The 25,919-nt window shown below is 34.1% G+C and overlaps 2 protein-coding genes and 1 pseudogene across 29 annotated transcripts; all 3 read left to right on the top strand.

The window, feature by feature from the left end:
• Positions 1-3,085: 3,085 nt before the first annotated feature.
• Positions 3,086-7,234, top strand: LOC145789219 (uncharacterized). The gene is made up of 6 exons (XM_082900935.1): positions 3,086-3,212; positions 3,795-3,865; positions 5,594-5,957; positions 6,093-6,182; positions 6,284-6,374; positions 6,637-7,234. Exons 1-6 carry the CDS (start codon positions 3,086-3,088, stop codon positions 6,812-6,814), a joined length of 921 nt encoding a protein of 306 aa, XP_082757061.1. The 3' UTR covers positions 6,815-7,234.
• Positions 7,235-7,364: 130 nt separating this feature from the next.
• LOC145806472 (peptide-N(4)-(N-acetyl-beta-glucosaminyl)asparagine amidase-like) lies at positions 7,365-14,371 on the top strand (annotated as a pseudogene). The gene is made up of 10 exons (XR_014349671.1): positions 7,365-8,466; positions 8,754-8,843; positions 10,747-10,910; positions 11,496-11,555; positions 11,679-11,766; positions 11,858-12,619; positions 12,759-12,819; positions 13,497-13,562; positions 13,678-13,752; positions 14,097-14,371. The product of XR_014349671.1 is annotated as a peptide-N(4)-(N-acetyl-beta-glucosaminyl)asparagine amidase-like (transcript).
• A 3,643-nt stretch (positions 14,372-18,014) lies between these two features.
• On the top strand, positions 18,015-25,598 carry LOC114310706 (electron transfer flavoprotein-ubiquinone oxidoreductase, mitochondrial-like). 27 transcript variants are annotated; one of them, XR_014349678.1, is made up of 13 exons: positions 18,054-18,577; positions 19,364-19,406; positions 19,544-19,603; positions 20,211-20,257; positions 20,371-20,445; positions 21,070-21,186; positions 21,614-21,682; positions 22,882-22,974; positions 23,365-23,467; positions 24,008-24,070; positions 24,144-24,234; positions 24,337-24,416; positions 25,000-25,598. XR_014349678.1 is itself a non-coding variant. In XM_082903527.1 (13 exons), exons 8-13 carry the CDS (start codon positions 22,958-22,960, stop codon positions 25,237-25,239), a joined length of 588 nt encoding a protein of 195 aa, XP_082759653.1. In that variant the 5' UTR covers positions 18,054-18,531; positions 19,364-19,406; positions 19,544-19,603; positions 20,211-20,257; positions 20,371-20,445; positions 21,070-21,186; positions 21,614-21,682; positions 22,882-22,957; the 3' UTR covers positions 25,240-25,598. The 27 variants fall into 27 exon arrangements, 9 of the variants coding, with proteins under 9 accessions (XP_082759652.1, XP_082759653.1, XP_082759656.1 ...); XR_014349674.1 differs by having other exon boundaries at positions 18,054-18,531; positions 23,998-24,070; XR_014349675.1 differs by having other exon boundaries at positions 18,054-18,531.
• Positions 25,599-25,919: the final 321 nt, after the last annotated feature.

A 25,919-nucleotide genomic window follows, 5' to 3' on the forward strand; every position in this document is an offset into this window, starting at 1 on the left:
ACTTTCTAATTAAAGTGTGATTAAAAAATATATATATATATATATAATCACACTTTAATTAGAATGTGTTATTAAAAAATATATTTATAATCATACCTATTTAAAAAGTGTGATTAAAAAGTAGTAGTGTATAACCTATTTAAAAAGTGTGATTAAAAAGTAGTAGTGTATATATAATCACACTTTCTAATTAAAATGTGATTAAAAGAGATATATATATATATATATATATATAATCACACTTTGATTAGAATGTGTGATTAAAAAATATATGGGTCCTGTTGTAGTGTGCACCCTAAAGGGTTGCACACCATGTGCACCTTCTTTGTTGGCCATTGGATTACACAAATACATCCTGACCCTTGAATTCTTTAATTTTAAAAAATTGGACCACCGGAGAGCAACCGGTTGACCATCCCTCTTCTTCTTCCACAGGCTATTCTCTCTCTCTATTTTCACTCTTTCGTTTCTCTCCCTCCCTCTACCTCTGCTGCTCCCTCCTTCGAGTGATCTCTTCCCCTGCTCCTCTGTCTCTTCTCTCTCTACTGTGTTCATTCGTCTGTCTTCCTCTAGTTCGACTGACTGCAGATTCTAAGAGCATCTCCAGCAGCTTGGCTATTCTTTCCTTTTAGCCATAGAAGCGAGCTTGGAAGGGTAAAACATTGCTCCAGCAGACTCGCTCAAGGATCGCTACAATGGTGGTGAGCTACAGGACCTTGCCAGGACAAGCGAGGTACTGTTCATGAGCCTTTCAATTTTTTATTTATTTTTGCCTCCTCAATTCGGTTTTTGGCGGTAAAATTTTTCAACGCTCCAATGTCTCTTCCGATTGTCGATAATGGCAGAGAGCTCTTTGCTGTCAAATTAATCGAGAGAGGCGAAAACGTTTTTTTTTCCTTAATTTCATGCTTTTGTTCCATCTGGGTTATCATTTTTCCCATCTAGGTCTTTTTTCTTTTTTTCTTTTTGGGTTTATTCTGAGGTTCTTTTTTTGCTGCAGATTGATGAGCATGTACAGAGGGAGATCATGAATCACAGATCATTGAAACATCCCAATGTTTTGAGATTTAAAGAGGTTTGTCATTAACTTTTGTCACATACTATAAGAATTTGTTATTAATTTTGTCTGCTTGTATAATTTTGGAGTTAGACTCTTCTGTTTTGGTCCATTTTGGGTATTGGGAGTGTTTGATAGTGATATATTTTTCATATTTGGAAATAATCTGTTTCACTTTTTTTACCTCTCCCTGTTTAATGAGCTTATTTTTATAGAACTAATTCTCAAACTTTTTGCTCAAGGGAGGTAATAAATTTTGTCATTTCTGTTTATTTGTCTATGTATTTGTATTGCACACTATATGTTTGTTGTAATTTCTGTTAGAATATAGATTGTAATTATTTGGGTTCCATGAATGGAGAATTGAAGTTGGAGTGTTGCAAGAATTCTAATATGTAGAAGACCAGATTGAGGGCTGTGAAATGTGAAATGGTTCTCATTCCTCAGAAGACCAAAAAAAAATATAATTTCAGTAGTTATTAGATGTACTCTTCAAGTTCAAAGTTCCTTTGATTTTTTTACTTGTGTCCAACACATTCCATGCACTTAACTTTTTCTGTTTCTGTTTTTGTGGGTAAATGGGCAAACCTCTTTTTTCTAGATTCAATATTTAGTAAATTTTCTACATGTTTTGTTTAATATTGTGGCTTCAATTTTTTATTATTTGTCTTTTTCTTCTTCTCTCTCTCTTTTTTTTTAAAAAAAAAAAGGTGTGCAGAGTACACTTGGCTTCCACGAATGTGAATTTTTCAATTAATTGATAAATTATTAAACTGTTGCTGTAGATAATGTTTTAGAGCAGTGATTTAATTTGTACTGTTTAATCATTTTCTTTGTTTATGTATGCATTCAGTGTTCTGCTCATATCTTTGGATAATCAAGTACTTTGATTTTTGGATCTGCATAGCTTTTAAATTGTGTCAATGCTGATATGTTTTTAACTGTGCTTATGCAGCTCCGTAATCTGGAAAGGGGTGTGGACATATTAGTTGCCATACCGGGCCGCTTAGTAGATATGATAGAGAGGGCAAGAGTTTCTCTTCGGATGATCAAGTATTTGGCTTTGGATGAGGCTGATTGAATGTTGGATATGGGCTTTGAGCCCCATATTCGAAGGATTGTTGAGCAAATGGAGATGCCTCCACCAGGTGCAAGACAGACGATGCTTTTCAGTGCCACATTTCCAACTGAGATACAAGTTGGTTTACTCAACTCCTTGATAAATAACATAACTCTATGGAAGTCTGTTTTGGTTGCCTTTATGCATGATGTTGGATTATGCAACCAATATGAAGTTAATTTTAGCTCCAGATGAAGCATAATTCAATCTGAGTTTTTCATAATTACTTATATATATGAGGGCATTATTTCTAGTACATACCAACCGCAAGTAGAACTAGATCACAAGTTTTAATTAAGAAGTCTTGAGTGAAATCAAATTGCATTTTGTTGCATTTTGTTGCATTTTGGTTTTATTAGTATAAGTTAATTTGTTGAATGGTTGGTATTTATGCTTTTCTTTAGTATAAGTTATCATGTGGATGGATCATAACCACTAATTTACCTCTTGCAGAGGCTTGCTTCGGACATTATGTCAAACTACATATTTCTTGCTGTTGGAAGGGTTGGTTCCAGCACTGATCTAATTGTTCAAAAAGTTGAATTTGTCCAGGACATGGACAAAAGAAATTATTTGATGGATCTTCTTCATACCCAATGTGATAATGGAGCCCATGGAAAGGTAAATTGTATAGTGGCAGTAGTTTCACCATTGTTAGACAATTGACGATTAATCTTGTTAATCTATCTGACTAATGCAACTCTGTTATTTGTAATGCAGTGTGCCTTGACACTGGTTTTTGTAGAGACAAAGAGGGGCTGATGCTTTAGAGCGCTGGTTGTCCATGAATGGTTTTCTTGCGACAGCAATACATGCTGACAAAGTGCAAATGGTGAGCTAATTCTGTCTTATTTTCATTTGGATCTTTTGTGCTTTTGCTGTTTGGCCATGCCCTGAACACTTGTCCTATGGTTCTGATTTTAGTCTACTGGGGGTTCATAATTCTATTGATCTGTTTGTTTTGCGTCTACACTGATAAATTGCTTAATCTGAGCAAGAAGACAACTATAGTATCCGATATTGTATATGACCGTTGTAAAAATTTGAAAAAATATGACCGTTGTAAAAATATGACCGTTACAAAAATATGACCGTTGAAAAAATATGACCATTTGAAAAATACGATAGTAGAAAAATGTAACTTTGACAAAAATATAATTATATTTACAAGAATGAAAAAAATAAAAATTTGAAAAAAGTTAGTTTTTTTTTTTTTAGATTGGAAAGAAGGTAGTTAAAGTATAAGAATATTTTAATAGAAGATAGCTAAAGTAGATAGCCTTGTTGGAGTGTATATTAAAAAAATGACTAGCTAAAATAGTAAAGTGAAATTTCAAATAGCTATTTTAACTAGCCTAGCTGGAGATGCTCAGTGGTTGTTCGGTTTAAAACTCTAATCTAACCCAGTGAGCCTCTGTTCGGTTTGTAAGAAAACGAAGGAATTTTTTTTTTTGAAGAGCAATCAACAAGGTATGCCTCCCTCTGATTATTTCTGAAACCCTAAACCCTCTTTTAAAACTCTCTTCTTCCCCATTTTTTACTCTCTGTGTATATTTCTGAAATCCTCCCTCTTCTAAAACTATACTCTCTGATTTTTACCCTATTTTCTGTCTCTAGTGCTATCTGAATTTCTATTCGAGTCTTTCTTGGCTCACACTGATTCGAAATTTGCAGTGAAGCAAGGCTTGGTAATGATTTTGTTCTATTTTGCTGTTTATATATCTCAGTTGACATTCTTAATGAAATAATCTATTTTTACATTAATTAATATAGTATTTTGTAACCATATTGTTGGTTCCATGACTTGTTCTTGAGTTGTTGCAAAATATTTCATAAGAAATTTTGGCATTAAAATTATAGGTGTAATTTTGTTATTTGATTTTGATTGCATTTAAGATGTTTGTAAAAATGCCTAGTTTGTTAGCAATTTAAACAAATGTATTTTGGAACTATATTTTCATTGCATTTAGATGCTGAAAACTTGTGATTGACTTTAACATGTTCTCCGAAGATTTATCCCAAAATATATTGAGTGATATTCACATGAAGCAACTATAACTTGTGGTTGGGACCTCCCAATTTGTAAGTGTTTTTGGTAATGTTTAGTACTTGTTGTTCTAGTTGAATTAAATAGCCATCTCAAGTAAATCATTTGTTTAATTGGTTTTTAAAAACATACATATACACATATATATATATATATATATATATATATAAGCGAACGTAGTTCACATAGAGTAGAAATACTTCTAAAAATGCTAATCAAATAGTGCTTGAACTTCACTTGTATCCTTGTTTAAGCATGAGCAGTTGACAAGATAATGGGGAAAAGACTCCAACCAACAAAAAAGTGTGAAAAGCTAAAAAGAATTGAAGTATATTATTTTAATCTTAGCTATAATGCAGTCAACATGCTTATGTCAAATAAAATGAATTTCCTCTGTTATATGATTTTAATTTTAATTTTTAATCCACATGAAGCTTATGTTTAATAAAATAAATTTCCTCTGCATACTTTTTTCGAAGTGTATTGATGCTAAGATAATCCATGAATTACTATCTTCCCTCTAAGCGTGGAGGCTTTCCTAACAACCATGAAAGATTAGTGTCGAACTTTAGGTTTGAAGTAGTGGAAAGTGTGAAAAAGGGAAAATTTTGAATTTTTTTTTCCCTTGTTGTTTAGCATGATAAATGATAGGGTCGTGCTGTAGTGTGCAATGCTTTAAGGGTTGCACACCATATGTACCTTTATTATTGGCCATCGGATTACACAAATTGATCCTGGATGAAGAGTCGGTAGGTCATTTTCTTATCCATTATGAAGTTGCTCGGGTGCTGCTATGGGCTTTGCTCCTCATTATGATTGGTATGGAATGGGTATTCCCTCAAAGGGTGGGGGAGGTTGTCGTGGAGGGGAGCTCGTGTGGGTAAAAGGAGGAGGAAGGTGTGGTGTTTGGGCCCTTTGGTAATTTTGTAGTTAGTGTGGTCCGAGAGGAATATGAGGACTTTTGATGGAAAGGAAGAGCCAATTTCAAAGTTAAAGAATTCATTATTGTCTTGTCTTGTTAGTGTAGTTGGTTTTTGGGAAAGATCAATCCTTCCTTGAATCAATATTTAGAAAATTTTGAATGCTTCTAATGTATAGTTGAGATACGTTTTCTTTTGTATAAGGGTTGCATCCCTTGGTGCCTAAAAACAAGTGCATACCATATTTGCTGGTAGCAAATGCATTTCCTATAATAGAACGTTTTTGGGTTTCCTTATTTTGACTTAACGATTATTGTTCTATGCTAAATCGCTACTGTGATGTCATGCACTTGTTACTTAATGTTGCATACATGCAGATCTAAAATTTCCATCAAACTAAAACGTATTCTACTATAAATATGCTAATAAATGCTTGGCATTATTTTCAGGCTCGTAGCTTGCAGTCAAACAAGTTGGGGCTCCATTTTCGCCCCGAGGATCCGTACTCACACCCTGCTTTTGGGGAGCTTCAACCCTGTAACAATTTTCTTTTGAAGATAACAAAAAAAGCTGTTAGGAATGGCCAAGATGCTGAGAACACTGACAGGGTATCAACATGTTTGTCAGAAGATGAAATTCATCTGAATCAAAAGAGTTGTACTGAATCAGTAAAAAATGATCAACACGTGGATGAATGTCAAATTGATTCAATTACTGCACCAACAGAAGTCAAAGCACAGTTGCCAGAAGAAGTGCAAGAAGATATTTCTGCTGATATTGTTGCTAGAGTCTCAGAGGCTTATTATTTTAATGGTTAGAAAGTACTTTGTGTTATTTTGCAGTCTAGTTTCTTACTTTTTTTCCTTTCCATTTGTCCTCACCATGTTCTCACTTTTTTCTTATCTTTTTTTTGGTTTCATTTCTTTACGTGCTTTTTTATTAAAAAAGGAATGGTAGATTACCAGCATATTGTTGCTGTTCATGCGGATGTTGTTCAGAGAAAGAAGAGAAACTGGGCAGATATGGAACCACAATTTGGTTAGCCCTCAACATTCATGGTTTATACAATTTGGAAATGAAAATGAACCGTTTATACTTAGTTTATCCAAATTTATTTTCTTATGCATGCTACTCTGTAGAGAAGTGTGGTCTTATGGATGTGGATCAGAAGGATTTGATGATTCTAGTGCCTCCGCTCTTCTCAATAAAGGACGTGCCAGAGAAAGTAGTGTAAGATCCTTCAGTTTGTTTTGTATTCTTCTGTTGGACACTTGGTTATCTAAATATAAAGTCCTTAAATTTAATTGAAAGATGGTTAATATTAGAAGTTGACCCTTTTCAGCTTTCAATTTCCTTACACGGAATCATGCCCATTGTTTTGAATTTCAAAATATATGATCACTTGGGAATTTCATACTTGAGTAATTCAAAATCATGGATCAAATACGACCATCCTTTGAATTTGATTTGATCTAGATTGATTGTCTTTTAGGTTAAAACCAACAGTAAGTCTTAGCTCAAAGAAAAAACAAAGGGGAGTTGTACAACACCGTTGGGAGGTTTTTTTTTTTCCCTGCTGCCAAGTAAAGAATTCTTTTAGTTGTGGTTGGGAGCTCCCAATTTGTAAGTTAAGGCAAATAGTTATTCCAAGTGCTTTTGGTAATGTGTAGTACTTATTGTTCTACTTGAATTAAATAGCCATCTGAATTAAAAGTAAACTCTTAGTAAACTATTTGCACAAAATAAAAGTAGCTTTGATGTCCAATCCTTATGGTAAACTCTTAACTTTTCAACAAAATAGCTTCATCAAGAAGGACGTAATTATTTTTGGGATCCTTCTGCTTCGGCTGGTTACTTGGCAGTGGAGTTGCTTGGTATTTTTGGGATCCTATCCTTTGTTTTTCTATTTCAGTGCAGGTGTTGGTTTTGTTCTTTTATTGTAGGCTGGGTTGAGGTGGGGGAGTTTGCTTGCTTTGTTTGTTTTCTTTGGTGTTGATTCCTCACCAACCATTGCTTTATTGATGTATGTTTTGTATGATTATTGCTATCAATAAAGTTGTTCTTTTTTCGCTGATCCAAATTTGTTTTTTTTTAAGATAAATGGTATTCATTTCATTGCTGCTGCATTTTAGTTAGTAACCTCTCTCTCTCTCTCTCTCTTTCAATCTGTCTATGTATGTATTGGATTTTTTGAAATCTACACTTGTCAAGCTCTTTATTGAAAAGAAATGGTGAATTCAGGTTTTGGATTTTTAGAGATATGTTATATTATGGCCTATAGATTTTAGGTTTTGGGTTTTGATTTGGTCTACATTCTAATTTCGATATTTCGGACTTGTATTTGTGTTTCTTAATCAAACATTGAATCTAATCGCATTAACTTCTCCAGTTTTTTTTGAAAATTTTACATACGTACTTGTGAATATATGTGAATGTGTGCCCTGTTCTGGTTCAAGATTGACAACTTGTGGACTTATAAAGCATCTCCATCACCCACAGAGTGCACGGGTGTGTGTGTGCTGGGAGCTCAAGAGGTGATGTAAATCACTTTGACTCGAGATTATCAATTAGGAACTCTAGGTAAGGATTACATGCTTGATTGTTGTAGATTAATTATCTAATAATTAAAATCAAGAAATGATTAGGCTCAATTTCATGTAATTGGAAAGAAATTAGGTTTAATTTGCATGTCATATTGGTAAATTAGAAAGAAGATGAAGAAATTGAGTTAGGTTTAAAAACAAAAATTAAAGGAATTAAGAATTTGTTTGATTTTGGCTCTAAATTCGTACCGTGTAAGATATATTTTGCAGCTGTTGTGGACAAATTCTTTACTATTCCATGCTGGTGTTGAATTTGTGTAGGTCACAGCACAAGACAAAGCCCAAAAATACAAATAAGTTGGTATTTTTGTTTCACTAAACTAGAATGGAGTTGTATCTGTTCTATTTGTTGGGTGGAAATTGACTCCCTAATAATTTTTGGGTTGTTCATGATTGCAAACAGAAACTCTTAGTTACACAACACGATCTTTTTCCCGGTGGAAGGGTTTTGCTTGGGCCATGGGAAATATGATCTATTTTGCTTGGGGCATGGGAAATGGATGATGGATGAGTTTGTAGCTGCAGGAATCTCAAAGAAGCTTGGTATCATCGGATTCTGCTTTGGAGGTGGCCAACTAATAGATGCGCTCACCCAAGACGGGGGTGCCTGTTTTGGCATTGGGGGTTCATTCTATGGCACAAGAATTGACCCATCTGTCGTTGCTAATATAAAGGTGCCTGTATTGTTCATTGTGGGTGACAATGATCCGAGTTGTCTGGTTAGTGCCTTGGTATATGATTTTTTGAATTTGAATTTTGATGTAGATGTGGATGTATTGTATTTTAGAAAATATTAATAATTTGTACAGGGAATGAATTAATAGATGTAGATGTAGATGTGGATGTATTGTATTTTATTTTATTTTGATGTAGTATTGTATTTTAGGATCTTTGATTAATCATATTTTAGTATTTGTCACTCCATGTATTTCAGTTATTGTGTTTTCAGTGAGAGTCTGTAATTATACATGAATTATTTGAAATACTACAATTATTTGATTTTCAGGAACACTCAGTCGCTGCTTTCACCCGTGTTCTTGATGAGGCCAGTGTTGTTCTTCTCTTCAGAGACAAAGTCTGTCTTCATCCCGATAAGGTACGTACACATATATATAAATAATAGTTTTCTTGTTAGAAGAAGATTCTTATAAATTGATTTATGTGGGACTAGTGATTTGTGCTTGTGTTAGAATATAACTAACAATTTTGTTGATGAAATTTGTGTGTTTATTAGTCACAAAAGTTTTGTGTATCTCATTATGGCTAATATGTATATTTTGCGTTGCCAAAAATCCCATGTTATTTTTGTTTTATTATTTTCTTGTTGGTCTTTAGTTGTGTACACTACATGGGGAATGAGTTTACTCTATATTGCGGAGATGAAGGTTTAAGTTTTATGTTTCCCTCTGTATGATTAATGTCTAATTTTAGAGTCCAAAATACATTCGTTAGTTGCACTATGAGAACTAAGCAACTGTTTCTCTACAGAGAACAGTTCCAAAACCTCTGATTTTGTAGCAAGGGATTGAGGATAAAATATATGGACACAGTCACCATCAAAATCAGCACTAAGTGGCCCACATATAAGAGGGTTGATCTTCACTGTATGGTCATCGTGAACATAAACCGACAAAGCTTGCAGGGAATGTTTATGCGTTGTCGGAGGTCTATTGATGAAAACAATAGCCCCATCCATTATCCGTCGATGTACCACTTGACCAGGTCTTAAAAAAGTATGCCCCTTCGAACCTTCCCTCAGCGAGTAGGTTGACAAACCATCCCTATAAGTTAAACACAACTTTTCATCAACCAGCTTCTGCAGATACTGCATGTTATATTGAGTAACTCTCTCCTCAAATGTTATCCGTTGAGCAATTTCAAAAGGCAGTCCAATCTCATTGACTCCCTTATATGCATCACCTGTAATAACACTCCGTGAGGAGAATCCACAACCCTTTCTGATAAATAGGGTTTTTATCTTCTCAAGCCATGCTTTAGTAGTAGAATCGCTTTGCTCTTTGTTAATCCCAAATCGTGTATCCATGTCACGAGATGCCTTGTAGAAGAAATATGCACGGAAAGACAAGAAAACAACAGTTGTTCATGAACATTTGCACAATTTAATTGCCAAAGGTTTGACTAGATTATCAATCATATTCTCAATAAAGAACAAATGTCACCCAAGTAAATAGTAAACCAACATCAACTACAGAAAACACCATCTTCTAAAACGGATCATCATTCTCAGATAATTCAAATAAGCAATGCAATGGACATGATTGATTAACCATTCTTAAAGTGAGTTCAATCTTGGCAAAATTCATTCTTAACAATCTTGTTGAAGAAAATTTTAAACTCACATTGAGTAGTAGACCATTCATAAAAACCATATATGGTCATTGTAGCTTGTAATTCAAATTTCCATTTTCTTCTTGTATCATCTTGAAAAATATCTGGTTAAGTACATTGAAAGATATGTAACCTTATTTTTAGCTTTTTCTTTTTGGGCCTAGACCCATTTCTGTTTGCAGAGTGCTGGTGGACCGGGCACTGGAAGTGATATTGGACTGATTGCGAGGTTCTGCTGTGGGCCCTTTCTTGGTCCATATTTCCTCACACGACCCATTATGCTATGGGCCCTTTTTAGGTGGATTTCAGTTTGTAGTTAGTGGATTATTAATCATCTTGTGTGGTAAAGATGATGCTTGTGCAAGTTTTCTTTAACATATTCAAGATCTTTATGAGGTTGATGTTGCCACATCAACTCTCTGCTTCATTTGCTGCTATGATGATGGTTTTATTTGCATCTGATTCTGTCTGTTTCTTTTACCAGTATGTGAATGTTTTTAGTTGCAGCTGCTAATCCATGTAATTTCTCTATTTCTTGTCTTTTTTTATTGAAACAGGAATTATCATTAGTTTGCTCATGTTTTCTATTGCATGATTTTCCTTTACACCAGCATGCTATTTACTAGTTTCATGCCTATTTACATGATCAGGACAAATGGCGGAACATGGGTATTAGTACTGCTGCACACAGTTCTAAAGAAAAAATAAGAATTCCTAAAGTAAAAGCTATTACCACTGGCCCACTCACCAATGGTCAAAATTCTGTTTCTGCATCACTTATTGATGATGACAAGGATGGGAAAACTGCTCCACGGTGCGCTTTTCTTTTCATTCTCTTTTGTGAATACAGAATTAATCTCATGGCGTTGCTCTGATTGGTGAGAGAAACTTTTATGTGCATAAATCTTCTGTTTCTATTGATATGTTTATTCTGCGCCTCCACTCAGCTGTGGGGAAAATAACTAATACAAAAGGATAAATAAGAATTAGGCAACAGAAACAGGAAACACTGTTACTAGATGATAACTTGATCGTTTTTGATATGTTGGAAGAAAATGGGTTGTAATGCCTATTGATAACTTGATCGTTTTTGTGGTTAGATACACATCTCATTCTCTATAGATCATTAGCATGCTAGTACTACTCCCTTTATTCTTTTTCTTTCTTTCCTCTTGTTAGAGAAGAGCCAAGTGCTCGTTAAAACTATCTCATTCTTTGTGGAATGTAGCATATATGCTCATACTTGTGTCTCATGGACTCTTCTGTTTCCTATGAGGTCCTTGTGTGGACATGAGATACAATGGGTCCTTGTGTAAATATTTTATTCACGCAGCTGCTGCTATTTGTTATGTTCTATATGTGCATCCACAAATTCTTATGATGGGTTCAAATTTCATAGATGGATGCATCTTGATCCCTGTGAAGGAATATACGACAATCCTTTGCTATATGAGAAAGGGTACTTTCACCTACACATAATCTATATAGTTTTGGAATTGTTTTTTTCATCCTGATGCTTCATAGTTGAATCAACTTTTTGACTTTCATCTATATTGTTTGCAAATGTTTTTTTTCTTTGAAGGTGGAAAAAGAATTTGAATTATGTAATTGCTTTTGCAAAAGATGGAGTGTATGACGTCACTAAACGTTACAACAGAAAGTGGCATGAGGTAGTCTTATAAATATTTTAATGATCACTTCACATTAAAAAATATGCGATTATGTGAGTTTTGACTGCGCAATAATATTTTCATGTTAAAGGTTCTGTCTCGGAGAAACATTACTACAGAGCCCATCCTGTCTATTATTCTCTCGAACATAAGAAGAGAATGCCGACAGAATTTTGCATCTCAAGTGATTTCTGCCCTAGAGGATCAAGACAGGAATGAAGCTGAAGCACTTGAGAGAGAGTTGCACTCTAAAGATGATGTTTCAATCTCGTTACCTGGAAGACAAAGTGGTGACAAGGAATGGCGCATGTCAATATCATAATTTGGTTCTGACGAGATTTGCTTTCCAAGTTCTTCTTGTTGTCCAGCCCGTAAATGCATTGATGAGCATGTGACAAAGATCTACAATGCATTTTGTCCAATCATTTCTCAGTTTGTCGAGAAATCTTATTCTAAATCTAGAGCTGTTGAAGTCCTACTGTTTTTTAAACAAATGTTAATCAATCTCAAGAATTCCCCTTTTAGAACGAGGAGAACTTCTATAAACCCTGTTTCAAATGGTGCACAGCATCTTTTCCTTCAGATGCTGCCTTCTTTTGATCAATTGTTTGATGCCCTTTCCCTGAAGAGTGAGCTAGATGCCAGTGGAAGGGTTGACATTTATTTGGTTGCTGATCCTGTTAGAACCTCCATAGCATTACCTGTTTTGTTCCATGCTCTGGATGATGTGATCCATAATGTCAATATGTGCAACAACTTCAATAAAAATTCTCTTTCTTGGCCACTTCAAAAATTAAACAGAATATACTCCGGTTTGGTCCTTGCTAGTGGGGAGGAGCTTTCTTTTGGAATTGTAAGTTGCATTGACCAGTTCATGCTATTAGTTCAATTTTATTGATAATTAATATATGACACGTGTCTTGTGGATTTCTTTATGATCCCATTGTTGATAATGAAATTCTTTTAAAGGCATTGCTGTCAACCAATTTCAGGTCACATCTGCATTTGACGGAACTCGAATGTCAAAGTGGGAAGAACCAAATGGTGCCAGAGGTACTCTGAACCGAATAACATGTTTTATCTCTTATGAGTCATAAATATGCCATGTAACAAAAGAGGGTGGAAATTGAAAATGAATATATATTTGTGTATATATATATATCATATGTGATAATATTTAAGAAAGCTAGTTTTCACACTATGTCTAGCAATATACTACCTGAGTACACTATCATATTCAGTAGGCTAGCAACGTAATGCCGGAGGTCAAGGAAAATCTGTTGGCTTTCCTCATTATTGTTGATCTGGACTGCATAGGAGGCTACCATGCACATCATATTATGATTGTTTTGGGAAAGATATAGAGAAAGGAAAAGAAATACAAATAGGAAGGATCTTTGAACATTCTTGTTTAACATGGTAGCTCATTTTCTGGCCATACTTTCTAAGCATCCAACCATGAAATTTCAACACTCGGATGCAAAAAACATGATAATCAACAAACATGTCTTCTGAACTTCATTTCCACCTTAGTTCTTATACTCACTGGCTACTGTTATCAAGTAAACTCTTCTGCTCATCCTTTAGGAATCTTCAATGTTGTCATCAAATTACCTGCCACATGCAATCAAAAGGCAACTTGTCATGATTAGCAATGCCTCTATCTTTTCATACCTTGATTTCTCTTTTGTATGACCTTCATTTGATATAACTCTTTGTTTCTTATGCAGGTGAAGGTTGTTTGAGTCACCAAGAGGGTACATGAAGCATATTTTGCTCAGTTATACCTCACAAAGGCATATTCCTGTTACAAGCCTGTATTTTGTTTGACGAATATTTTCCATAGAACTTGCTTTAATAGTAATATTTAACTGGTAAAGTTTTTTTTTTTTTTTTTTTTAAAAATCTCAGTTGGGTAATGAAACGGAGAGTGTTAGCTTTGATCTTCGACCTTCGGATGCCATTAACATTGCAGTAATATGCAAGGTACTTTTGCTCATTTTGAAGATTGTAACTGCTTTGGTGGATTTTAGTGGTTGTTTATCATCATGTAGTCCTCTTATCTAACATAGTTATAATCACTGCTCTCTCACTAGATAGCATTATATAATGGTGTTGGATAAACATAAATTTTTAAAAATACTTCATTTACGGTTTTATGCGTTTGGCACCTAAACAAACTTGAGCATTCTGTATCTAATGCTGCTGGTCTATGCATTGATATCCATGTTGTCTTGTTTTTCCATATCTTTGTCAGCATTGTTAACAATTCTTAAAATGATCTTTTATATAATTTTTACTGGTGTTTTTCTTGAAATAAATATTGTTAGTGTACTAGTACCAGACTTGTTTCGTGGGGATCCATGGGCAAAGGACAGACCAAAGACTTTATTTGAAGAATGGCTGGCACAACAAACCCCGGAAAGGATTGCAAAAGATACAACCTCGAAAAATAGATGATGGATGAGTTTGTAGCTGCAGGAATCTCAAAGAAGCTTGGTATCATTGGATTCTGCTTTGGAGGTGGCCGACTAATAGATGCGCTTGCCCAGGACGGGGGTGCCTGTTTTGGCATTGGGGTTTCATTCTATGGCACAAGAATTGACCCATATGTCGTTGCTAATATAAAGGTGCCTATATTGTTCATTGTGGGTGACAATGATCCGAGTTGTCCGGCAGTGCCTTGGTATATGATTTTTTGAATGTGAATTTTGATGTAGAGGTGGATGTATTGTATTTTAAAAAATATTAATAATTTGTACTGGGAATGAATTAATAGATGTGGATGTATTGTATTTTGATGTAGATGTGAATTTAATTTTTACAGATGGTTTTTTGGCGTGAAAAAGTGGATATTCTTTATTTTTGTGCGGAGGACATTGTTTTTTTTATAATCTGTTATTATGTTGTCCTTTGTTTTTTTTTTGGATTACCATTGTTCATACAGATAACTACTGGCATGGTACAAATTGCTTTTGGCATATAACATATTACTTTTGGCATTGTATAGATTACCATTTGACATGGTATTGTGGATATTTTTTTTTTCGTGTACGGCAAACATGATTTTTGTATAATCCTCTGTTTTGTATAGAATTATTATTTTAGGTTGGATTATGCTTGATTCATATGAAATTTCTATTATATTTCGAATTTGACGTTAAAAGTTTAATTTCCTTGGATTGTTATTATTTTCGTTATATACAAGGTACAGGTTGCACAGAATAAATACAGGTTGTGGCGAAATCAATATATATGTATAAAAATAAAAATAAAAACTAAAGAAAGTTTTTTACGATTAAACATGTAGTAGCTAAAAAGAAGTGAAGTTGTTGGCGACTAACCAATTCGTAGCCAAAAGGGAATAAAGGCTTCTTCGCGATTAAATATTTGGTAGCCAAAAGAAAGAAAATATTTTTGGTGTCTAAATAATTTGTAGTAAAAAAAAAAAAAGAAGATGAAAAATAAATTTTATTTAGTAATTAAATATTTAGTAGCCCAAAAAATTTGAAGTTTTTGTCTACTAAAAATTTAATCATCAAAAAAACTATCGATATTTTTTACGACTAAACATTTAGTCACCCAAAAAGCTACAATCTTTTGCCTACAAAAAAGTTTGGTTGCTAGCTAAAGGAGTCAATTAGATGTTTGGCTTTTGTCGCCGATAATGGAACAAAGAATTGGCGACTATATATTTTAATCACTAAATAAAACATAGTAGTGATAAAATTTATCTACGACTAAACATTTAGTTGATAAAAGTTCAAAATAAATTTATAAAAAAAATTATGGCGACTAAATGATTAGTCGACGAATGGTATTTTTTGGCTACTAAAATAACTTTAGTCGACTAAAAATGATTTTTAACGATTAAAAATTTAGTTTTCAAATGTGCAATTTCTTATAGTGTGTAACTAGTTTGAAGATAATAATTCATAGTGTGAAGATAATTCTAAATGATAATTTTTATACCCATGCTTCATAGTGTGAAGATAATTCTAAATAATAATTTTTATATTTTTTGCAAAGTATATATTATTTAAAATTTATTATCATAATTTTGAGGTGTTGGTATAAGAGGCGGTACCCTTTGTTCAATCCATTCAAATCCAATTATACTTGAGTTTGCGTTTGTAGGATAAAATTCATTTAAATTACGCCGAATTTCTCACATAAAATTACATAATTATTTAATGCTAACTGAATTTGTAAATATTTATACACAAGCATCAACATACATCATTATAACCTCACAATTGCTACAATCATCACTAATATTGCTGCAACCATCATCACCGTCGCTGTCACTGTCAGCACCACCACCACCACCATTATGAAGCCACCATTGTTATTACTACCACCTTTATTATCCTTGTCATCGTTATCATAAAACATACCATCATTTCAAGTAGTGAAATTTCATTATCTTCAAATAGTGAAATTTAACCTTAATATTTAGGTGAAATTATTAAAAAAGTGAAATTTCTACTAAAGAAATAAAAATTACAAAATTAAAGGCAAATATGAACTGGCGAGTAAATAGAAAACTTACGAGTTAAAGAGAGATGTCATCAATGGATTCGTTGGCAAAAAAGTGATTGTCATTATCATTTAAATTAGCTAACGATAATTTAATTTTCTTAATTAATTTGTTGTCTAATTAATCATATAATGTGTGTAATTATCAAAATTTTATGTTAATTTGAAATTCCCTCTCAAAATTTGGGACCCTCAAAGTTTTGCCCCTAATCCCTCATACGTTTCTCATGTCTCTTTCTCTTACTCTCTCTCACACGACTACTTCTCATTCTTCCTCCCTCACGGACGATTTTTTTGCTTCATTCCACCGTTGTACTGCCCGAAATCCAAAGTCGACACCGCCGATTCACGAACTTAGAGTATTTCATTCTGACCAGGTAAGTTGATTTCTGTTTATTTCTCTGCATCTTATTCTTTGACCTAATTTCTCACAAATCGACTCCCTCTCTTAGCAATCTCTACCTCACACACCTTCACCGCCCTGTAATCACTATGGCACCATGCCACCGTTGGCACCGTCTCTCTGAATACAGCGGAACCCCATTCCGTCGCCATAGTCCCCACATTCGCACGACCCATCGCTACCATCAGTTAATCCTACCGGTAAACCCGCTTTTCCATTGCTTTTGTTGTCCATCTTCATCCTCTCTTGCTTCCTGCCATCTTGTCCTAATATCTTCCTCTTGCTCTCTTAGCCACCATATTTCGTTCTAGGCATATGTTAATTTCCATCTTTGGTAATTCGGAGAGTATTTTGTGTTGGTACTTCATATTTATGTTTCTTTGATCAATTGCAAATATATGTTTTCTGTGTTCTCCTTGCTCATCAAGCTCTCTCTGGACTTATCGACCCACTATAAGAAAATGCACTTTTAGCGATCAGTTTGTCTCTCTCTCGCTTAACACTCTGTCTCTGTCTCTCTCTGTCTCTTTTCTCTATCTGTCTCTCACTAATTTCTCTCTCTCACCACACATCTCCTCTACTACCTTCACCACTACTGAAAAAATGTCATTCCACTACCACCACTACTACCACTGTTGCCATTCCACATCTACGACTACCATTACTACCACCCTTACCACCACTCCACTACCACCACCACTACTACCACTACTACTGCCACTACTACTACCATTACCTCTCCTCCACCACCGTCATTCCACATCCTCTACCACTACCACAACTTCATCACTAATCTTCTTCGTCATTACCTTTTATCCACCACCTTCACCACTACTACCACACCCTCTCTTCTACTACAAAAATTAGTTCTTGATTTATAGTAAAAAAAAATAAAATGGGCTACAAAAAAATATTTTCCATTGACTACAAAAAATTAACTTTATTTTAACAGAAATTTTTTTAATTAAAATATTACCCCTACTTCTACCAAATAAAAAAAAAATTCAGTAAAATAAAAATGAAGCAAATAAATTTCCAATCTTAGTAACCTAAAAAAAATTGAAAAATTGAAAAATCAAAAAAAAAAATCATTAACTACAAAAAAAAAGAGAAAAAATTAATAAAAAAAAATTATTTCATTTTCCCGCTCACAAAAAATTAACTTTATTTTAACAGAAAATATTTTTCATTAAAATATTACCCCTACTTCTACCAAATAAAAAAAAACAAATTTTTTCAGTAAAATAAAAATGAATCAAATAAATTTACAATCTTAGTAACCTAAAAAAAATTGAAAAATAAAAAAAAATTGTTTACAAAGGACTATCGTTGGACTCGTCGGACTCTGTCTAAATTTTCAAAAAAAATTTTTCAAATCCCCAACCCTAACCTAACACTCCCTCTCACTCGCCTCTCTCTTTTATCTCTTCTGCCTCCTACGTCGTCGGCTCTTGTGCCGCCACCGGCGACCACCACTGCCGCCGCCACACCTCCTCCCTCACCGCCCTCTCTCTCTTCTCCTATTCTCTTCACCAGTCGTCTACTTCGTCTTCTCTACTCTCGTCGTCGGATCCAAAACCCTAACCCTACCTTCGATCTTCTCCAATCCCTTCACAAGCCATATGTTCAAATCCAGACCCTGCACTCCCCTCAGAACCTTTGTCTACAAAGGACTATCGTCGGACTCGTCAGAACGGCGATCTCGAACGGGCTGATTGTGATGAGAAAGACCAGGCGGCGAGGCACATTAACGCGTCAGAAACGAAATCAGAAGATGGACAGTTCATCTTTGCCCTAATTTTTCTCTCCATTTCTGCTCAAATGTTAGTATGATATAGTCGTCCTCAATGTGGGTTTCTTGGGTTACTGGTACTAGTCGTAACTGTGCACTTTATGTGTTTGTTTAATTGACTGAATAGTGTGTTTGTTGGAACTACAAAATAAATTTGTCATGTAGTGGTTTAAATGCATTATAATATATATTTAGCAAGAAATCCCTACTTAAAATTAATTATCCCTGCAAATTGTTTTATTGATAAAATCTTTTGGTGTGTTCCATAGATTTGTGATCAAATTAGGGGAAAAAGAACATCTTTACACGTTTGTTTTGCATTTCTTAGTTGACCACCATGTGCAGCAGTACAATAATATTTGAGCATAGTCGAAGATACTATAACCTCTCCATATGCAGCAACATAATAATTTTTAGCATAGTACAATGAATTTGAGAAGCACATACTATAGGCCACATTATCTGCGGACCTATGTTTGTAAAAAAAAAAATTGTTTTATTTTAATTGTTGTTAAAATTATTATAATTTTATTTAGTAAGGTGATTGTTTTGTTGGAAAGAACATGCCTATGAGTTCTGCTCGCATGGAACCCAACTTGCCTTTTTCTCCAGTTTTTGAGGCCTACGGGATTTCATACTAATTATGTGATACAAAGAATGCTCCAAGCTTTTGCAATATGAATACGAAAAGAAAAAAAAGGAGTCATTTGCATGGAACTTAAAAACTTTAGAAAAGTAATAAATAATAATCATAGAAAACACAAACAGAGAAAAAAAAAAACTTGGGTTTTGGTTAAAGGCAAGAGAGGCTTTTGGAACATATTATTGAATTTAACTTGAATTGAATTGGATGCACATGGCAGATGTTAGATACTGATATCGCACATTATTCCGCAGAGAGCGCAGGTATTTTCAAGTCTCCAATTGTGCCTATATAAAAATGTTTGTGAAATTTGATGTATGGCTTGAAAAATTAAACAAAATTCACTTGGATTTATGTGCACCATGTATCATTTCTTGAAATCATGTGTTTTTTTGTTCAGCAACATTGCAGAGGTTATTACAAAATTCGCTCAACTGACAGCACAAGAAAGGACAAAAAGGTCAGTACGGATATGCTTTAAATCTATGAGGATAAAGAGTTGTTTTTCTTTTCTTTTTTTTTTTTGGGTTAAATTTTAACTGCATTTGTCACAATGTCACAAAATAATTTTTATTTGAATGACCAGGAAGTTGGAGAGCCTTGAAGTAAGATTAATACTGCCCGTTCTCTAGTTCCTCTGTTTTCATTAAATATGAAATGATAAACGTATATCATATTCATTCAAGCCTTTTGGTGTTCTATTTGAGAATATAGGCACTGAAGAAAACCTTTAAGAAGTTGGACTATGATGCAAATATACAAGACTTTTTGGGTTCAAGGTTTTTGTTTATTTTGATGAATCTTTTAAATCTTAAGGGATTAACCCTCGTGAAAGAAGTAATGTTTTTTTTTTTTAATCTGTGCATAGTAATAAAAATAGTTTTTTTTTGATTATATGCATATTTCCACCAACAGTAAGAAAATAAGAAATTTTTTAGAAAAGAACTTCATGTTTATGACTGGCTTTCATATAGAAAAGGTTTGCCAAGATTGACCTATTTTGCAAGGTTTATTTATTAGTCCCTAGCCTACTGGTTCTGACTCTTAATAAATCTGTTGCTCTGCAGGACGCATAACACTTCTTGGTGAAGGATGCCGAGGGTCATTATCAGAGGTATAAAGAGATTGTCTCTTATGGCTGCAGTATTAGCTATGGTTTCTACAATTTTCTGTCCAATCCTATGTTCATTAACTAGTAAGAACTTTATTTTGTTTTCTCATATGCAGAAAATAATGAAAAAGTACAATTTGAGGGAGAAGGTGCAGGGACAACATCAAACTTATACTCTAGGAATTAAAGAGGTAAATTTCTCTTGTTCTTAGTAATTTTTTTTGCAATAACAGTTGCATTTATTTTTCTAATTTTTTTGGGTTGGAGGTAGGAGCAATGTAGGTTGGAAATTTGATACATTGACCTATACATTTTTGTTTTTGAAACTTGTCACCAATGGTGGGCCTTGGAGTAACAGTAAGGTTGCTCTATCATGACATAAGCATGAGTGTTTTGAAACACGAAAACAACCTATCTACATGCGGGAATAAAGTCTTGTCAACTAAGCTATCCATTTTCCAAATTAACTTTAATGCATCATATTATCAATTTGCACACAATTCATTGAGGATAAATCATTCATAGTCTTATCTTCTAATGCATATGATTTAATTGTTATTAATTTTTCCTAGAAGCATGGTGAATCCATAAAAAGAGCCTTATGGCGTAGTTGAAGAACTAGATGTTTTATATCTAATGGTTGTTCTTCCGTGATCCTTCACTTTTGTCAGTAGTTTTGCTTTCACAAAATCTCATTTGACCAAATGATTTAAGAGAGAATCTTTTGGAGGCATGTAAAATTAGAGTACTAGCTAGTAAATACATCCCCAAGATTTTTCTAGCTTGTGCTTAATTCTTGAAGCGAATTTTATCAGGTTTGGGAAATTGATTCAAGTAAGCATGAACCTGGTCATGTACTTCACACCTTGGGTTGGCCATTGGATAACAAGACATATGGGGGATCTTTTCTATACCATATGAAAGACAGACAGGTATCATTTGCCCTTGCTTTATAGCTCTATATTAATTAAGGATACAATTTAGTGTATTAATTTTACTAATTACCTTAGCTTCTTGTGTTACATTATATGGTGTACAAAGGTATGTAATTGTATAAGTGGAGGATATACATGCTAAATCTACTCAAAGTCGTTTATAAAAATATGGTTAACAATGCTAGAAATTTTGTCCTTTTAAATGCATTAGTCGTTATGTGAGAAACGTTTTCAAAAGGAGAGAAAAAAGAGGTGGACGTCGATGTATAGTTCAGAAAGTGGCTGGAGCAACCTTGTTGACTTCATAAGTTCTGATGCTTTAAAATTGGAATTTACAAGTTATTAATTTTTTCCATTAGCATGCTCCACAATGAAACCCTAATTTCGGCACCTAAATGAGATGTTTCCTCGGTTGGATATACAGGTTTCTCTTGGCCTTGTTGTTGCTTTGAATCACCACAACCCTTTCTTGAATCCTTATGAGGAATTCCAGGTATTTTTTATTGTTATTTTTGCAATGTTTATTTATATATTATATATGGACCTACCTTCACATAAGTCAAGATTGCACATTTTCTTTTTCATATGTGAGTCTCTCTCTCTCTCTCTCTCTCCTTTTTTATAAAATGAAAATCTGTTACTGTTTGTAATATAAAATGTTACCAAAAGTCTATAAACAGTTTTCTTTCTCTGTATATTCTTCTCATACATTGACGTAGGAAACAGCAGGAACTTGGAATGTTGCTGCTTGCAGTTAGCTTAATGGGGGTGGGAGTCGCATTATGCTTGTTGGTTAGGATTTAATAAACTGGAAGAAAGGTTGTAGGGCTTTCCAATTGTAAAGAGTTAGAACTTAGTTTTTAAAGTGAAAAGGCTGTTGGATTTTCAGTGAATAGTTTGTCAGTAGTTATTGACAGCAAGTATTTTAAGGTTTCAGTGCTCAATTCAATGCCAAAAAGTAGTGGAAAGAGTTAGTGTTGATTTTGGATTGACAGGATAAATGTGGTACTGAATAGGCACTACCTGTGAACAGTAAAATCTGACTAGTGTCTAAGAAGAATAAAAGTGAAAGAAGCAAGAGAAGAAGAACCTGGGAATTCCTTGGGAATCACCTTTTGTGGTTAGATTGCATCAAGCATCATACAAATCTAGAAAAGGTTTCCCTCCATAGGGATGATGATCTGCTGAGTTTAGTCAACAAATAGGATGATTGGATCAATTGTAACCATCATATTTGTCTCATATCAATTGTATGGTTAGAAGTATATGGTAAACAAACTTGAATGACAATATTGTGAGTGGGTTTGGTAGGTGATGTTTATTGTTCAACCCATAACAAAATGTGCAAAACCCAGCTCATTTAAAAAAAAAGAAAAAAAAAAGAAAAGAGTCAACTGAAGCTAATGCAATAGGCTGTCCTGCTTTCAAAGAATATATAAACTTTTTTTTTTCTCATAGCTATTGACTTGTATTGGTTCCAAGTCTTTCAATGTTTGTTTGAGCGATTCTTTTATCACCTAAGTTTACTTTCTTGGAGAATCCCTTAACAGCTTTTTATTATTTTGAAGTCTGTAATCCTATCAGCATTTTTTTCCTTGGATAGAGTGTATCTCTTTACCTTTTAGGTATTTATCTACAAAGTGCAAGCATAAGGTCTTACTCGGTCTCTTGTGTATTAATTCCTTTGTGTAGAAACTTAAACATCATCCGGCCATCAAACCTCTTCTTGAAGGCGCTACTGTCCTCCAATATGGTGCCCGTACATTGAATGAAGGCGGGTTTCAGGTACGTGATATGTTATTTTATTTGTCCAGCGACCAATAGGAAAATTCACATTAAGATAGTAGAAGTGTTAAAGGCTTCTTGAATCCACCACATGCATGCCTGATGTAGTATTGTAAATCAGTGCTAAAAGGCAGATGCAAGTGCCTGAAAATAATTTTCATTTGCAAAATTATTGGTGGCTGTTTACACAAGATTTGCACATATTGTGTGCTAGAATCATAAGAGCTAAAATTATAATATTTATAGCCGATTAGACTGCAAATGCAAAGTGGCAACTCGTTTTTCCCATTTTTTATCTACAGCTCAAAAGGCATGGTACCTTATTAACAATATTGCTAATTGTTTGTTAGATGTTATGCAAATATAAATATGATGCTAGTTAAATTTCAGTCTATTCCATATCCAGCATTCCCGGGTGGAGCAATTATTGGATGCTCAGCTGGCTTCTTAAATGTATGAAAAATAAAGGGCACACATACTGCCATGAAATCAGGTATAGCTCACATTATCTCAAGCAGTGCTTCATCTTTAGTGTGAAAACCATACGATATGTCTAGTTGGTATCTAGTTGATATAAAACAATGTTATTTTATGATTGTTTGGTGTTGTAAATTGCTAAATTCTAGGATAAAGTCATTCAAGATTTAGTTACTATGAGATTAAGTATGCCAGATGAGATTAATTTCCCTGCAATGTTTATATATCACTGTAGATCTGCAATTTAGGAACCATATTGAAATCAGGAAGCAGGAGAGGGGGTTTTAGCTTATGCTTTCTTGATTATTAGCTTTCAACTTGCAAGAAGCTGTACCAAACAGGCTTTTAACTCAATTGAAATCAGTGTCAATCAATTGGGATTTGAGAACAATGCCATCAGTAAAATGCTGATTACTAGATGTTGGTCTTTAGCTTGTTGTCAAACTTAATTTTATCTTGATATCATTTTAATTTGAGAATTTCTGTTAATTTTAATATGAGCTGATGTTCAAATCTGTATAGTTAAAGCAATGTGACTTTTATCAGAGTTTGGCAGGATGTTCCTGTTCTCGTCATTGTCAGCATGCTAGCTTATTTATGTTTTCTAGAGCAGCTTTTGGTAAGTTTAGTGACTTCTAGGTACAACACTTTCAAGCCTACCAATGTTCCTAATATGTGCTTTCTGTCTGCAGGTTACGAAAATGGGATCGGGTGCAATTGCCATATCCCTGCCATTTTCCTGCATGTTGGGTCTCCTTGCATCCATGACATCAACAACTATGGGTAGCTAAAGTTTTTAAGTTTTATGTTTTGGTCGACCCTTTTGCTAGCATGAGTTTTGCATCTTTGATACTCTACTAATATATCTCTGCAATTTATGCTTAGTGAGGAGAAAATTTGCCTGGCTGTATGCAACTATTCAGTTTGCACTTGTCGTTCTCTTTGGTCACCTTTTCTATTCACTGGTAAGAGTCACTTGAGTGAAGATAGAAATTAACGATTTATTCGGACAATGGAACTGACCTAGTTGAAGTTAGTGTCAAAATGTTTTTTTTTATATTGTAAGAGCTTTATATTGATCTTCCTGAACTTTTCTGTCATCCTAATTGACTTATTTAAAGCCATCTCATGAATGGGGTAAACAATATTTGAACATAGTTGGCTAATATTGTAAAAGGCAAACAAAGTGGTTCCCTCTAATGTTAAGGTTGCGTTTGGATTTATGGGTTTGAAATGAATTGATTTGGGTGCTTATAATTCAAAGAGAATAGGCAAATTTAGTCATGATGGTTCATATCTGGATTTCAAGATTTTATTGAAAGCTTTACCATGATAGATTATGATGGATTGGAAATAGAAATGTAAAAAGTAGTTATGTTGAAATCCTGTGCTAAAAGATTACAGTTGTACAAAGATCATAATAATATATTTCTCATCTTACTCTACCATTATAGTTTCTTAATCTATCTATAATAGTCAATCCGTTCATTTGAAATTCATTTATCCAAGTGGAACCTAAATGTTTCTATATGTTTGTGGGAGCTACAGCTTCATGTGCAGGCTGCGCTTTCAGTTCTTCTTGCGACGCTTGCTAGATTTGGAGGCACAATGAGTGGGACCGCTATTCTTCTCGAGACTCTAAAATTGAGAAGACGATGGCAAGCTTGGTTAAATCAACAACCAAGTTCTCAAGAGGTAACACAGCCACATCAGTTGCCTGAAACTGCATATATACCACAAATAAATCCTCCCACCCAAACTGAAACCGTGGACTCCAGAATCGAGTGACGCAGCTGATTCAATGTTATGTTACAGCTCTAAGCTGTATGTAAATTTTGGATGAAAATATCAGTGCAACTGTACAGTCCAGTTTTTCCTCGATCTCTTCAATCAATAGTTCAAGACCGTTTTGAATTATAGTTTCTGGAGAAGACTTGGACTCCAAACCTTGTGTGCATTTGTAGCCCCAATAGGATATTTGAACTGAGCTCTCGTGTGTTCAAGTAATCAATGACATTGTACAGGCATGGGACTATATAAGCTTTTGTTTCTTTTCTTTCCCAGTTGAGTGAATTGTGAAGTTTGTCATACCATACAGCTAAGCATTTGATTGAATGATATATCATATTCTGTTGCATTATTATCAATGTTGGATACTCCATATAACTCCATCAATTAGTTTCAGATCATCGAGGTGAGACAATCCGTCTATATTGTTTTTTATTTTCTTCTTTTTAGATCCCGCTTTAAGATCTTGTATACTGAATCATCTTTTATTCGAATTTGGCTTGGATATAATTTCATACTGCAGTTAGCATAAGGTTGTTTGAATCTTGAATTGTGATAGGAATAGAACATGAAACTAAAGTACAAGCGTTCCAACAACACACACCCCCCCTCCCCAAATTTTTTGTTTGTTTGTTTAGTCATCTGTAAAAATAAATAAGTTAGATATCATTTTTCTATGA

Source organism: Camellia sinensis, chromosome 13 (genome assembly GCF_055761805.1).
Source record: "Camellia sinensis isolate YWXY chromosome 13, ASM5576180v1, whole genome shotgun sequence".
Classification (NCBI taxonomy): domain Eukaryota; kingdom Viridiplantae; phylum Streptophyta; class Magnoliopsida; order Ericales; family Theaceae; genus Camellia; species Camellia sinensis.